Source organism: Hyperolius riggenbachi, chromosome 4 (genome assembly GCF_040937935.1).
Source record: "Hyperolius riggenbachi isolate aHypRig1 chromosome 4, aHypRig1.pri, whole genome shotgun sequence".
NCBI lineage: Eukaryota > Metazoa > Chordata > Amphibia > Anura > Hyperoliidae > Hyperolius > Hyperolius riggenbachi.
Window position 1 is genome coordinate 244304565 of NC_090649.1, and position 15189 is coordinate 244319753.

General features: G+C 41.1%; 1 protein-coding gene across 3 annotated transcripts in view; it reads left to right on the forward strand.

Moving 5' to 3' along the window:
• The window catches only part of LOC137571837 (uncharacterized), a 330761-nt gene that overhangs the window by 146582 nt on the left and 168990 nt on the right, over positions 1 to 15189 (forward strand). For all 3 annotated transcript variants that reach the window (XM_068281532.1, XM_068281533.1, XM_068281534.1), the window contains exons 39-44: positions 2106 to 2316; positions 5264 to 5377; positions 5580 to 5714; positions 7785 to 8009; positions 10255 to 10363; positions 12682 to 12809. In XM_068281532.1, coding sequence (XP_068137633.1) covers positions 2106 to 2316; positions 5264 to 5377; positions 5580 to 5714; positions 7785 to 8009; positions 10255 to 10363; positions 12682 to 12809 — 922 coding nt within the window. The remainder of the gene's footprint in view (positions 1 to 2105; positions 2317 to 5263; positions 5378 to 5579; positions 5715 to 7784; positions 8010 to 10254; positions 10364 to 12681; positions 12810 to 15189) is intronic.

Consider the following 15189-nt stretch of genomic DNA (forward strand, 5'->3'; position numbering starts at 1 on the left):
AGCACTGAGGCTTGGTGTTTCTTTAACAATTTCACAGCATCAGAACTTTGTTTTTCTTACCCAAGCCTCATTTTTAGCTGCACAGAAGAAAACTGCCCAGGCATTTTTCTCCTGATGCTGTGCAAAGCATGATGGGATTTCTGATGTTGTTCTCATTCTGCTGTGTTGGTGCAATTTTTTTTTTCAATTTTGAGTTTGAGATTTGAAGCCTTCGCGCGCAGCTGGGAGGGGTGATCGGGACACAGGACAGTTGGAACTGTGTCTCATGCTCCCTGTCCCCTCCTTTCAACCAAAAAGATGGCTGCCCCCATGAAAAAGATGGCTGCCCCCATGAAATCACAAACATTTGCTGGTTCTTTTAAAACTAGGTGGGTAAGAGATTATATTACCTATCTATTTTAATTAACATAACCAATGTAACTTAATGATAGTATGTTTGTTTAGGCTGAAGTTCCCCTTTATTTACCCCCCCCCCCATTACCCCGCCAATTCACCACAATAATAAATAGACAGGAAAAACTGGGTACCCCAAATTTTCCCTTAAAGCTGGAATTTCAATAGGCGACTAGGGCTGCGCCCAAATTTCCATGATACATATTCTTTTCTTTGTTATATCCCACACAAGAAATTAGTTAGGAAAAAAAAGTATATATATATTTATATATATATATATATATATATATATATATATATATATATATATATATATATATATATATATATATTAGGATTATTTATTGCAGGTGGTGTTATATTGTTATATATGATTTATGTCCAACCCCATGTTAATTAGTTATATGTCAACTTGTTCTTGCTGGTAATTATTATTTTCACTATTTGATTCCAATTTGTGTGGTTCTCACACCCCCCCCCCATACTGATTTGTATTTTAGATGTTTTTTAAGCAGGTTGTCCCATCTACTATATTTTAATAAATGAGGTTTTGGTATCTAAGCAAAGTGCAGACCATCTGGTTCCTTTCTGTTGTAAGTGCCATTTATTCCAGCTGCACCTGCTGATATAATTATACAGGTGTGTTGGTTTGTGTGCTGCCAACTGAAAGTCTCGTTTCCAGCCTTTGTCATACATTTGTCTCTACAAAGCAAATATATGGCACGGAGTTCTGCAAAGTGTGTCTGGTACAAGACAGGCCTATAAGTAGTTATACCCATCACAATATCATTACAACTTCATTTGACCTCATTAGCTCTTGCAACGGTTTAATTATTATAATTCTTATTTACACCTCAACAAAAGACCTGCATTACAAAAATCAGGGAAATATTGATCTTTTTCCACTGCTACTGAAAAAGCTATCAGTATTTCCTCCAGTCCCTGGCAGCTGTCCTAGGGCGCCCTCGCCGCAGCTCCGCTCCCACTTGGTGGCCAGTGGTCCCCTTCGGTGCAGATGCCTCACCTCACCAGGTCGGCATTTACTGTGTCTGCATGAGAGCCGCTCGGGTCTGGAGTGTACTATGCAGGAGCAGTAGTTCTGCGCCTGTGAAGAACACTCCAGATGACGTCAGCGTGACCCTGAGCGGCTCTCACGCAGGCACAGTAAGTGCTTGTCGGTGCCATAATTACCTTACATCTGTTTTTTAAGAATGTTGAAACATCTTATGGGAATCCGCAGAGGTAGTCATATACTAATTACTTCACCTGTGAATGTTTGTGGTTTTCTGCAATAATAAACTTTTTGGGGGTTTAACCACTTGTGTAACAAAACGGTGCTTACCGATGAAGCGCGGCACATACCCGTCTCTCGCTGGTCACGCTGCTCTCCCTTCACCACAGGCCCCTCTCTCTGCCATCGCGATGATGGCAGAGCTCTGTGCGCCGGTCAGGAGCCGCTTTCATTGGCTCCTGATCCTGTCCATCAATGTAAGCCAATGCGATTGTCTCACAGTGATCAAGCTTACAGAGCTCTTCCGTCATATAGATGGCAGGGCGAGTGAACTGTGGCGGGGAGAGAGCGACACGATCGGCAGTAGCGGTGGGAGCTAGTTGAAATCTACGCCCTGTCAGAGCCGGGCACTAAAGTTGCTTTATTTTAATGTTATTTCTATATTCTGTTTAATGAGTTGTTTACTAATACATCCTTGCAGGTCAATGTTTAATGGCCTTTCATCTATAGACGTGGAGGAAGTGGAGGAGGAAGGAAGTGTGAGTTCTGAGGAGGAGGTAGCTGAGCCGACAGGCCCCATTCTGGATTACCTCAGTGTGCGATCTGGAAATGAAGGATGGCTCTCCTTAACACAGAGAAGCACAACACATGTCACCGACACTGAAAGTATATTTCCAAAATCATTAAAATCTGTAAGTATCTTGTAGTACCCTGTTTGCCTGAAATAAGAGCTACCCCAAAAATAAGCCCTAGCTTGATTATTCAGGATTTTTATGGGTACTTGAAATACAAGCCATACTCCAAAAATAAACCCTAGTTACAGTTCATAAGTAACATCAGTTGGCAATAGAATGCAGCGCCAGATTTCTGGAAAGGCCTCAAAGGCCCAGACCTTGGATGGCTGCTGCCCAAAGGGGTGGCTGACTGAGAAACAGGGGTTCCCACGTGAAGAAGAGGAGGCTGCAGCTGGAATAGGAAGGCTGCAAATGGTGAGAAACACATGAAACAGGGGAGCTGCTGCTAAGGAAAACCATGAGAAGCTGCACAACATGAATGTTACACACTGAACTGGGGGCCACACATGAAATTGGAGGGACACTACTACGCGTTAGTTGCAACAAATTTGGCCTAGGTGCAAAAAAACCGTATAAATCTGGCCTTGATAGAATGCAGCAGGACAGAGAGACCCTTCACCAAGGAAATCAGACAACCACAAAAGAATCGCTCTTAAAAGACCCCATGAGACCCAAAACGGTTGGCAAATCCCGGGCTTGGTAAATATAGATTGTTGTACACGGAAAAAGGAAATAAAGACACAAGAACTTCATGACGGAATTAATAGTTTCAAGCGTTGTTCCAAAAAGCGATGACATAACTATATAAGAAAAAATATTGGGGTATTTTTGTTCAAGTATAAAATGTTGCTTGTTCTTGATGGAAAAATAAGACACCCCCTGAAAATAAGGCCTAATGCTGCTTTTGGAGCTATAGGTAATATAGAGCTCTGTCTTATTTTATTTTTTTCCCTCTCTCCTTTTTTATCCAAACTCAGCGTACATATTTGTACTGTACCCAACTAGAATAACTGTGCTTCACCGAAGCCCTCTTCTGTTAGGTTCATTTTGCATCATCTTTTGATAATTTATTAGTACTTTATTAAAGATTATAAAAAGACCAAAAAAAAGAAAATAAGAGAGAAAAAGGGGTCGGAATGGCCCCAATCTCTGGATTCATATTATACATGACAGATTATGTACTCCAAGTTTCATTCAATCTCCTAAACTTATACACTACCCATTCATTACTTGATTCCGTTACCTTCCTTCCAACACATTCTATCTTCCAATCTCCGACCAAGCAAAAAAATAAAAATAAAAAAGGTTCTTGCACCACATCATCCATCTATTCATCTATTTTTCATCCTCTCCTCCCTCTCATCGTGTTTTTTCCTTGCCTTTTCCCACAGTTCTCTAACTATCCGAAAGTTTTTACATGGGCAACCTTCTGATTCTCCCTCCTCCCCCAATTCCATCAGCAGCAAGTGTGATGATAATTTCATCCATTCTTTTTTTGAGGGTTTGTTTGTGGATTTCCAGTCCCTTACTATGATGGTTTTTGCGGCTAATGAGAGAATATATAGTAGAAGTTCCACCGTCTTATTTTCTCCTTTTTGACTAATTCCAAAAATTGCTATCATGGCATTTATAACAATCTCTGTCTTATTATCAATAAAATGTGATAGATGTGCAAGGTATTCTTAATTCCTCAGAAAAATATCCATATCAGACTTTGGGCCTGATTTACTAAGACACGCCCAGAGATTTCAAAGCATCACCAGTATGAATGCCTATCTTTTAATCTTGGAATGGACATCTAAAATGTGTTTGCTGCAAGGTGGTAAATGATTGCAGTTTTCAGCTGTGTCATATTGAAACATGCAGATTCCTGCAGCAAGATCTATTTATCATGGATTTATTTAAAAATATGTTTGTACTGTGAATGCTGCATTCATGAAACCACTAATTGCCAAGCAACCTTGACTGATATGACCTCAGTGAGCAACCTGAGTTAAGATTCTGAACCACTTAAAGGGAACCTAAGGTGAGAGGGATGAAATTGAAGGGGGCAATTTGGGCGCTTCCACACACCTGGTAATTTGGGCACTGCATAGACTGCAATGTCAATTGCAGCTATATTATTTCTATAATTTGGGTGCCAGAGGTACAGTATCTAAAAAGAATATTTGGCAGGTGACAAAAAGTGGAGGGGCAGCACAGATAGTAGCGGAGGGATACTTTAGCAGTTTAGATATCGGCGGGGGGTAGCTTGGTGTTAGGTATCAGTACAGGGAGGGTTAGTGTGGAAAGTGGGTTAGGTAAAGTGATAGTAGAATATAGGTAATGTTACCGATATTCTACTAGTGGCTTTACCAGGTGGCCATATTTGCAGATGCCCTTTTTCACTATGCAGCTGAAATATTTATTTCCTTTTAAACAATGTAAATGTCTCATAAAATGGGCTGTACCTCTCACTGAATTCCTGTACACTAGACTAGGAAAACATTCAAAACGTGGGCTCTAATGTAGCCTTGTCATGATAAAAATATAGAGATGGTCATTTCTTTTGAGTGCAATAATATTTAAAAAAATGTATTCTACATTGAAGGTGCTTCTGCTGGCAGCTCCAACCACGAGAGACAGTGTACGATGGGTATTAGCCTCCACAATGGCATGACCATTCCAACACCTAATGATAGCAAGTTCCACATAAAGCCAAACTTAAAAGCCTCTACTTTATTTAAAAAAGAAAAATCTCCCTTGGAACAAGCTTGCAGATAAATGATGTTTGGATTTTCTTGATCACCATACCTGCTGTAGTTAAGTGACTAGAACATTCAAGTCAGAGGACCTACACTACAGCTGTGTAACCGGCATTTTCAGAAGCAGGTACTACATAGAATAACACTTCAGTACAAGGATGAGTACTGTTGTAAGTTGTTTACAGGATCACTTGGGATGTGCAGAGCATGAATGAAACATAATTATGAAACCATCCCATTCAGTGACATTCTTATCCAGCTTATACTCATTATAGTTTTCCAACATCTCTTCTAATCATTCATGTAAATGTTTCCCTCAGGCAGGTATATCTCGGGGAAGCAACCAGTCTGTTACCTTTAAAGAATCGAGTAAGAAAATAAATGCAGTATCAGTCACCACACAAGATGGGGAATGTCTTCAACTGGATGAACAGGTAACTGTGCAGGTCAAAGATCATCTGTAGTACTTGACTGTAAGCTTGAAACCAGTTTTTCTGCATTTTCTGTGAATGAGTTGTTAAACACAAGCTATAATAACTAAAAGGTTGAAGAAGCTCAGCTTCCTCCTATGTGCTGAATGGCCGTGTATTATAAAAATGTGCTAACAATGGCCTGCTTTTGTTTTCCAATCTGTAGGTTGCCATCGGTCCTGGTTTAGGAGCCTGGCTCAGTAAGCTTCACAATAACATACGTAGTTCACTGAACAACAGAATCTACCAAGTAATAGAAGATATTAATCAAGGAATGGCTATAGATGAATGGACACAAAAGGTAGTTGAAATTAATGATTCATGCTATGAAAGGTCTAATAATACTAAATACAGCTGTAATTAGAAACCAGGACCATACAGGTGCTGGATGAAACAGAAGGAAAAGTGAGCTGGGATTGGCCACTCAGTGACCTAGCTGGCTGTGCTCTTTAAGAATGGGCTACACAACGCACAGCGTGACAGAGGTTTAGTGAGACAATGTCTGCAATTACCATTATTATTTTATAGCATTAACTCACTGGCATTGAACTGTGCTATCACATCCTCACTTTCATTATAACATGGACACTGTTATTTGTATACACACATGCAAGAGGAAAGAAAGGAATGATAGAAATTTACAGAATGTGATGTACAGTGAGGGGCATGGAATCCTTAAGGTGTTCTCAACCCTCACCTTGCCTCCCTTGTTGACCCTCACAACAAGGGGGTTTATCATACGAGGGTCATAAAACAAGTGTGGCCATCAGGATCTTCACGCCTACAACATGTGTAGCCACAACAACAACTTATCTGGAGTATCAGTGAAAGGGAAGGTTAGTAGTTTGGGGGCCTTCCTTGCCTCTGGGCTTTCCTGCAGTCGCAGGGGCTGCCCCCTCCCCCCAGTTACGCCCCTGGCAGCGTGGCGGCACAACATTGTTCTGATCGATTAGTGAGAGAGGATCACCGTGACCTTGCTTGCAGTGTATGGGCCATTAGTTTTTTACTCACCTCGTGGGGAATCCAGATGTTGGTAGCCACTCTCCTTCCCTTCCGCCAAGGCTCAGAATCACTCTGGTGAGATCGCCGTCAGTGATCTCACTACAGAGTTACAGCACCACTCGGAGAACGGAGGAAAAATTGCAGCGCTGGAGCCCAGGGAGGTGAGTAAGAAACATGGCAGCATGATTGTTTCCTAATTTTAGGGTCTGAAACGGGTTGTAAGGACTCTAAAATCCGGAAATAATCATACCGCTAGGGAGGTTAATCGCTTAAAGGAAAGTCGAGTATTGTATGGGTATCATTACTGTCTTCACATGCAGTTATATGCAGGGAAGTTACTAATTTTCCATATCTGTATATTCTGATAAGATGTTTGAAGGGAACACAATGAGGCCTTACTGCTTTTCAGTGCATTTCCTACTCTCATGGAATCATTATAAAAAATGATGTTGGGATGCAAATCTCAGTATTCACAAACAACCACATTACGGTATGTCCTTTATTAGCTGTTGCATACTTTAAAGTACATCTGTCACCATTTAACTTGGCTTAAAGTAGTGGAAGTTGTACTTTAAAGTGCTGCTCTAGCCTCTTTATTATGAACAAAAAGTGGTGATGCACTTAAAGGGAACCTTAACTCTAAAAAAAACAAAACAAACAAAAAAAGTGTTTCACTTACCTGGGGCATCTACCAGCCCCGTGCAGCCATCCTGTGACCTCGCAGTCACTCATGGCTCATCCAGTCCCCCGCCGCCAGCTAGATTTGTTTTGGCTGACTCTGAGTCGGCAGGCCGCCATGCGTACCTTTGTACGCATTTCCGCTGGTGCAGGAAGCTATCGCGGACATTAACGCGGACATTTTTAATGTCCGCGATAGCTTCCTGCACCAGCGGGAATGCGTACAAGGATACACGTGGCCGCCCGCTGACTCCGAGTCGACAAAAACTAGCTGGCAGTGGGGGACCGGAGGAGCAATGAGTGACTGCAAGGGCACAGGATGGCTGCAGGGGGCTGGTAGAAACCCCAGGTAAGTGGAACTCATTTTTTTCTAGAGTTAAGGTTCCTTTTAAAACATAAACTGTATGCTAGTTTTTAAAACCGCAGCAAAGAAAAAAAGTCATGTTTTCATTGCTACTTGTCTGTCCGCTGAAGAGATGAAAAATAATTTTCCCAATGGGAAATATTTCCCAATGGGAAAAGAGCAGAGAGCAATGTAATACACACACACACACACACACACACACACACACACACACACACACACACACACACACACACACACACACACACACACACACACACACACACACACACACACATTGTGCAAGTGTAGCAAAATGCATAAACATTCCATTTTTTTTCCTTGCAGTATCCTACCCAAGTCACAGTGCTTGGCCTGCTTTACCTGTGGACAAGAGATTTTGAAAGTTCTGCCTCTGACTTAAGACAAGATCGCAAGGCTCAGTCTCGAATCCTTAAAAAATATACTACATTAGCAATGAAACTGTCTACCATTGCTTCCAGAGGATATTGGAAGAATGTGGAAGATCCAATATCCCAAGCTCACAGACTAAAGCTTGAAAATATGATCATGGTATGATCAAAAAAAAATGAATTATGGGAACTAACTTCCTACCGATTCTTGAAATGGCCAAATATTTTATTAATAAATGAACTGTTTTCACTTAGAATTGATGTTGCTTACATTAAAACATTTAATCTAGCTACACACGTTAGAGGCCATTTTAGTCTTTTAGAGTGGGAACAAACTAAAACATTAGAGACAGTAAAAAAATACATATAAAACACTATACGACTGGTCTGATGTGATTTGAATGCATATTTATTACTAACTAAAGCTAATTGATACCATTGCTGCAGGACAAATTATCAGATAGACTTGTAATTCAGTAATTAGTGAGCAAATAAAGGAGAGAAAGTTCAAGGTCCCCCCGTGATCACCTCTGTGGCTCAGGAGGGGACAGCCGTGTCACACGGCTGTCCCCAGTACAGCGCTGCTACTGATCGCAGCGCTGTACAGGTAATTAGACGGAGATTACGCCGCCAAACAGTCTCCCGAGCGGCAATAGCCGCTCGGAGACTGAAGAGGGGGCGGAGCTCCGCCCTCCGAGAATGAGATGCGTGTGCAGCGTGCGCGCGATCTCATTCAAAACAGAGCCCCAGGACTTTACACCAATTGGCGTTAGGCGGTCCTGGGGCTGCCGCCGCGGCCACGCCCATCGGTCGGCAAAAGGTTAAAACAGAAGGAATTTGCAATTATTCAGCTTAAAGTGAATATCTGTGGTTACCGCTACTAAATATGTAAATTATCTCTTCTTTAACCATTTCCCCTCCCCCGGGACGAGTAACTACGTCCTTGCAAACTGCCATAACTCTGTGCAGGGACGTAGGTACTACGTCCCTCCTGCCACGCCCCTCCCACCGCTTGCCCCCCCGCGCTCGGTACCGCCGCTCATTACCGCCGATCGCCCGCCGCTAGATCAATGAATGGGAAAACAAATCCCATTCATTGATCTAATTCCCCGTGTGAATGGCTGCAGCCGTCTATACAGACGACTCGGCCATTCATTCATTCCGTATGCGTAGTGCTTCCGTTTCCGTACAAACAGTACGGAGCTGAAGTCACTACTGAGGACATCTTGTGGCCAAATTGTAATATTATATCCCCCTTTTTTTTTTCTTCAGTTTATTATCCCTAGTAACCTTTTTTATTATTATTATTAACCCCTGACCTCCCACACTCCCCTAAAGTTACCATTTTTTTTTTTTATTTTTTTTTTTTAATAAAAAAAAATTACAAAATTAAAAAAAAATACATAAATAGTTACCTTAGGGACTGAACTTTTTTTAATATGTATACAAAAACTGTATACTACAATTACTTTATAAATTATGGGCCTGTAATTGGGAATAGACGCAAAACTTAAAAAATGCACCTTTATTTCCAAATGAAATATTGGCGCCATACATTGTACTAGGGAAAAAGTTTAAACGTTGCAATAAACGATACAAACGGGAAAATAAAATGTGTGGGTTTTAATTACGGTAGCATGTTTCATTTTGAAAATATAATCGCTGAAAACTGAGAAATAATGTTTTTTTTTCAATTTTTTTCTTATTCTTCTTATTAAAACTGAGTTAGAAGAAAATAATTATTAGCAAAAAGTACCCCCCAAAGAAAGCCTATATAGTGGCAAAAAAACCAAGATATAGATTGTTTCGCTGTAATAAGTAGTAATAAAGTTATAGGTGAATGAATGGAAGGAGCGCTGACGGGTGAAAACTGCTCTGGTTTTTTTTTAGCAGAAAAACCCTTTGAGGTGAAGAGGGTAAAGCAAACTTAAAATTAAGCAAACTTTCTCAAGTAAACATAAGATAATACAATAATAATAAAACACTAGCAGGTTTCTCAACAAGAACCAATGGACGGGATAAATATGTCTGTAATGATTGGGATTTCTCCTCCACAGATACCTGAATTTACCTTGAATCCAAATATGATGGAAGTTCATGTGCTTCACATGCACAGTATAGGAATCTTTGCATTCTGATAGTAAATAGCCAGCACATATTCTTTGACATGATGAAACATTTAAGTGTTTCGCTCTGTCACTGATGATTGCTGCAAACCCAGACCTGATGGGAATTACATAAAACAGGTCATGAACTGACACATTAGGCTGAATGTTACTATGTTTTAGAGAATGTTAATCCATGGAAAGAGTTCTTTAACAGTGAAACTGTTTGCCTATGTGAAGAAATATTAATAGTTAGACTGGCTAGATCGTACTGTCTAATGTATTTACGTTTTTCCTCAGCAAATACTCTATCTCCGTGATGTCATGGACACTATTTTCTCACACAAAGTTAGAGAAGTTGCTGATTTTGACTGGAAAAAAGCTACACGGTTTTATCTGAGAGAAAACAGTAAGTTATTTTGTACAAACATAATCCTTTAGTTTGGCCGTTGTTGTAGACCACAAACCATGAAAATGGAAACAGAAGTAGAAATTACAACTTTGAAAAATGAAGAAATAAAGACCTAAATGTGCTCACAAGCCCTGTGGAGAGGTAAAAGAGTTTTAAGGGAACATGAGAGATTTGCTTGTAAGGAGGAGTGTGTGGAGATAAGCACTTACTGTACCTGGTGTCTACATAGGCAACAAATACATCACAAATTACATTATTCACGTCTTGTAAGACCAGAGTTTCCCAACCCTATCCTCAAGGCCCACCAACAGTACATGTTTTGTAGAAAACCACAAACATGCACAGGTGGGGTAATTCAGCAGAGCTCATTAACTACTTCTGTGGATTTCTACAAAACATAGGCTGTTGGTGGCGGATCAGTGAATAATGCAGCCAGCCTAGCATGTACCATTATGATATATCCAAGAGAAAAATGAGCTTGCTTAAGGATTTGTAGCATGTCAAATGTCAACTCACATTGGCTGGGAATAGAACCCAGGTCTACTGCTCTGTAGGCTGCTATCCTAACCATTATACCACCAACACAACACACTATAATGCTACATGCTGAAGCCAGCCTAGCATGTACCATTATGATATATCCAAGAGAAAAAGAGCTTGCTTAAGGATTTGTAGCATGTCAAAAGACACACATACAACCCCATAAAATCATTCAACAGCAACTGCATGCACAGTCTTTGTGGTACAGAGTCTTTGTGGCACAAATGGTTAGCGCGTTTGGATGTTAACTGCAAGGTTGGTGGTTCAAGCCCACCCAGGCATGGCCTTGCCTTTTGTGTTCAACAGTTGTCCGAAGAGAACCCCAGATAGCCAGGTAGATTCATCTCTCTCTCTCTCTCTCTCTCAGGGATGGTCACTGCTTGTATTTTCCGCAATTTTAGGCGGAAATTGGTCATTCTGTTCCGTTTGGTCGGAACGGAATTGCTTTTTCAATCTGTCAGAATTCCGAAATTGCCTGCAAAATTCTGCCGGTATCCGTTGATGGTTTTAAGCTGAAAATTCAGTTCAATGGCATCAAGTCCTAGAGAGAGAGAGAGACATTTTTCTCTTGGATATATCGTAATGGTACATGCTAGGCTGGCTTCAGCATGTAGCATTATAGTGTGTTGTGTTGGTGGTATAATGGTTAGGATAGCAGCCTACAGAGCAGTAGGCCTGGGTTCTATTCCCAGCCACTGTGAGTTGGCTTTTGACATGCTACAAATCCTTAAGCAAGCTGATTTTTCTCTTGGATATATCGTAATGGTACATGCTAGGCTGGCTTCAGCATGTAGCATTATAGTGTGTTGTGTTGGTGGTATAATGGTTAGGATAGCAGCCTACAGAGCAGTAGGCTTGGGTTCTATTCCCAGCCAATGTGAGTTGGCTTTTGACATGCTACAAATCCTGAAGCAAGCTGATTTTTCTGGATATATCGTAATGGTACATGCTAGGCTGGCTTCAGCATGTAGCATTATAGTGTGTTGTGTTGGTGGTATAATGGTTAGGATAGCAGCCTACAGAGCATTAGGCCTGGGTTCTATTCCCAGCCACTGTGAGTTGGCTTTTGACATGCTACAAATCCTTAAGCAAGCTGATTTTTCTCTTAGATATATCGTAATGGTACATGCTAGGCTGGCTTCAGCATGTAGTGTTGGTGGTGGTATAGTGGTGAAGAGAGCTACCTACCACGCACTCAGACCTGGGTTCAATTCCCAGCCAAGGTATGTATGCTGGTTTTTGAAATACTACAATTCCCTGGAAGATGAGACCCTCTACCCTCCGGGAGGAGGGAGGAAGGAGGGAAGAGGGAGGAGGGAGGAAGGTTATCAGGTAGAAATTAGTTAGCTGGGGAAATAAATTTGAATTCCGCGGAATTTAAAAATGTTCAGTGGAATTCCGCTTTAGAGCTATAGCAATTCCGTTCCATCATATCGGAACCAGAATCACCAAATTCCGGCCGGAATCATCCAGCGACCATCCCTAACTCTGACGGCACATATACTTACTATTGCAGTGCATCTTTCTGAGGTAAAATGCCTCAGATATGTCACACCCGATGCCTCGTGGTGAACTTAGCATAAGGGATAGCAATGGCAATAAGCCCCACAGGCAACAGGCAAATATTTTAACTCTGTTGAGTACACCTGTTATAGTGAAAGGGTTTGTCTAGACACATCAGGTAAGCATGGGTGAGTGTATTTACTCTATTTTGCCTTGTATTTTGCAATATTACTTCATTTATTTATTAAAAAGCACTAATGCATTTAATACAGATGGAACTCCAAGGCATGAACTGAATATCTTGGATGCTCAGTATGTTTATGGCTGTGAATTCTATGGAGCAACCTCCCCTTTCATTATGAATCCCGTCACTGAAAAATGTTTTCTTAAAATATCACAGGTAGGTGCTAAAACACATGCATAGCTGTACATCCCAATGACTTTGTTCACATGATATCTTTCCCCATGTTTTGGGGAAAATATTAAATAGACACAAAATACAGACAAGACACAGAACATTTATATTGCGCTTTTCTCCTGGTGGACTCAAAGCAACAGAGCTGCAGCCACTTGGACAGGCTCTATAGCAGGGGTCTCAAACTCGCGGCCCGCGGGCCATTTGCGGCCCTCGATGCAATATTTTGTGGCCCTCGCTGGCAAAAGCTTCCTTATAGTTCGCTTCAGTGCTCCCAAGTAATCTGCTGCATCCCCGCCGCTAAACAAGGGCTGCAGAGCCCCCAAATCGCCCGGGGGGCAATCCGCCGGCATTTCCTGGAAGGGGCAGAGCTTTCAGCTTCAGCTCTGCCCCTCCTGATGTCAATTGCCGCACAGATCGCCGCCTCTCCCCGCCCCTCTCTGTGAAGAAAGAGTGAAAGGGGCGGGCAGAGGTGGCGATGCGCCGCGATTGTGAAATTCCTTATGCGGCCCAGCCTCATCCTGAATTTGCCTCCTGCGGCCCCCAGGTAAATTGAGTTTGAGACCCCTGCTCTATAGGCAGTAGCAGTGTTAGGGAGTCTTGCCTAAGGTCTCCTACTGAATAGGTGCTGGCTTATCCTTAATAAAGGCACTTGTTTAGAATTGGCCTTATCCTTTAACCGGAAGTTAAAACGATGCTGCACTTGTTTTAATGCTGCCCGATCCCAAGCATGGGACCCAATATCATGTCCCTGCCAGCTCAAAACTTTGGTCAGGACTCAGGAGCCATTTTCATTGACTTCTGATTTCCTGATCACTGTGAGCCAACCACAGTGAACAGGAAAGTGTAAAAAAAAAGTCGCTGGTCCTTAAAGAAACCAGAGGCTTCGGTCCTAAATTGGTTAAAAAGTTTGCCAATCTAATGTTATGTTTGCCACTATCATTTTATTATTAGCTTAATTATTGTGAAACACAACTTTACATTACAGAAATGTGAGAGTGGAAGTTCCTTCAGTCATTCTCTATACACTATATATACAGTGGATCAGCAGCAGCACTTGTATTTCCACTCAAGGGATTAGGTATGCAAGTCCACAAAGGTCTGCAGCACAGAACGCTCTTTTATTGGAGCCAAGACAAGCTTGTACAACTTCTGTTTGGCTCCAATGCAAGAGCATTGTGTGTTGCAGACCTTTGTGGACTTCATATACTGTATATATACTGTACATCAACAATGGCATTGCGTAGAAAATTATACAAATGCTTGCACATTTTATAGTGGCATAAATCCAGCTATACACTAGGTAGATTATAAATGTTTCTGTTATATATATATATATATATATATGTAAACAGCATAGTTTATTAGAGCAATTAAATGCTGCTCATTTCTACAATTATTCAATTGACACTTTCTTTCCTTCAGAGTGCACACAAATATATGAAGCTTCTGTCTATATAGCAGTTGTGTGTACAGTATTACCAGAACATTGTGTATTTTCCTGTTCTGTCCTTTTAATTGTTATGTAAATGAATGCAATGGAAATTTGCCCCAAGTTGAGTCATGTATTGAGCATTTTCTGCTAGGACATTGATAAATGATTCCTATTGTCAGCTGGATATAGCTAAACAGAATGGAAACACAATATGTGATTTTTATTACTGTTAACAGCACATTACTAATATATTCACTGTTGTCCATTCAAAACATCTTTGTATTTGTGATCTTTATATGTGAATTTTTCACGTACAATGCATGTCCTTTGTTCACTGACTCCTCTACCAATGCCTTATCAGTATTATTATTATTATTGTTATTATATAACCAAGCTTTAACTAGGGTTATGCCTGTCCCTTACATAATATTCTGCTTTTATGCGTAACCCTAACCTCCTGACATAAATAATAAATAAACATAAAGGGTTTTCCATCGAGGGAGGTTTAGGGTAAGGCATTAAGAAGAAGAATGAGATTGGTTAGGGATTGTGAATTGATATAGAGGAGGAGCTGAAGAACTCTGAAAAGAATATAGGAGATACGGTATCCACCACAGATTTCTCACAGGTTACATAGTTACATAGTTATTTTGGTTGAAAAAAGACATACGTCCATCGAGTTCAACCAGTATAAAGTACAACACCAGCCTGCTCCCTCACATATCCCTGTTGATCCAGAGGAAGGCGAAAAAACCCTTACAAGGCATGGTCCATTTAGCCCCAAAAGGGAAAAATTCCTTCCCGACTCCAGATAGCAATCAGATAAAATCCCTGGATCAACATCATTAGGCATTACCTAGTAATTGTAGCCATGGATGTCTTTCAACGCAAGGAAAGCATCTAAGCCCCCTTTAAATGCAGGTATAGAGT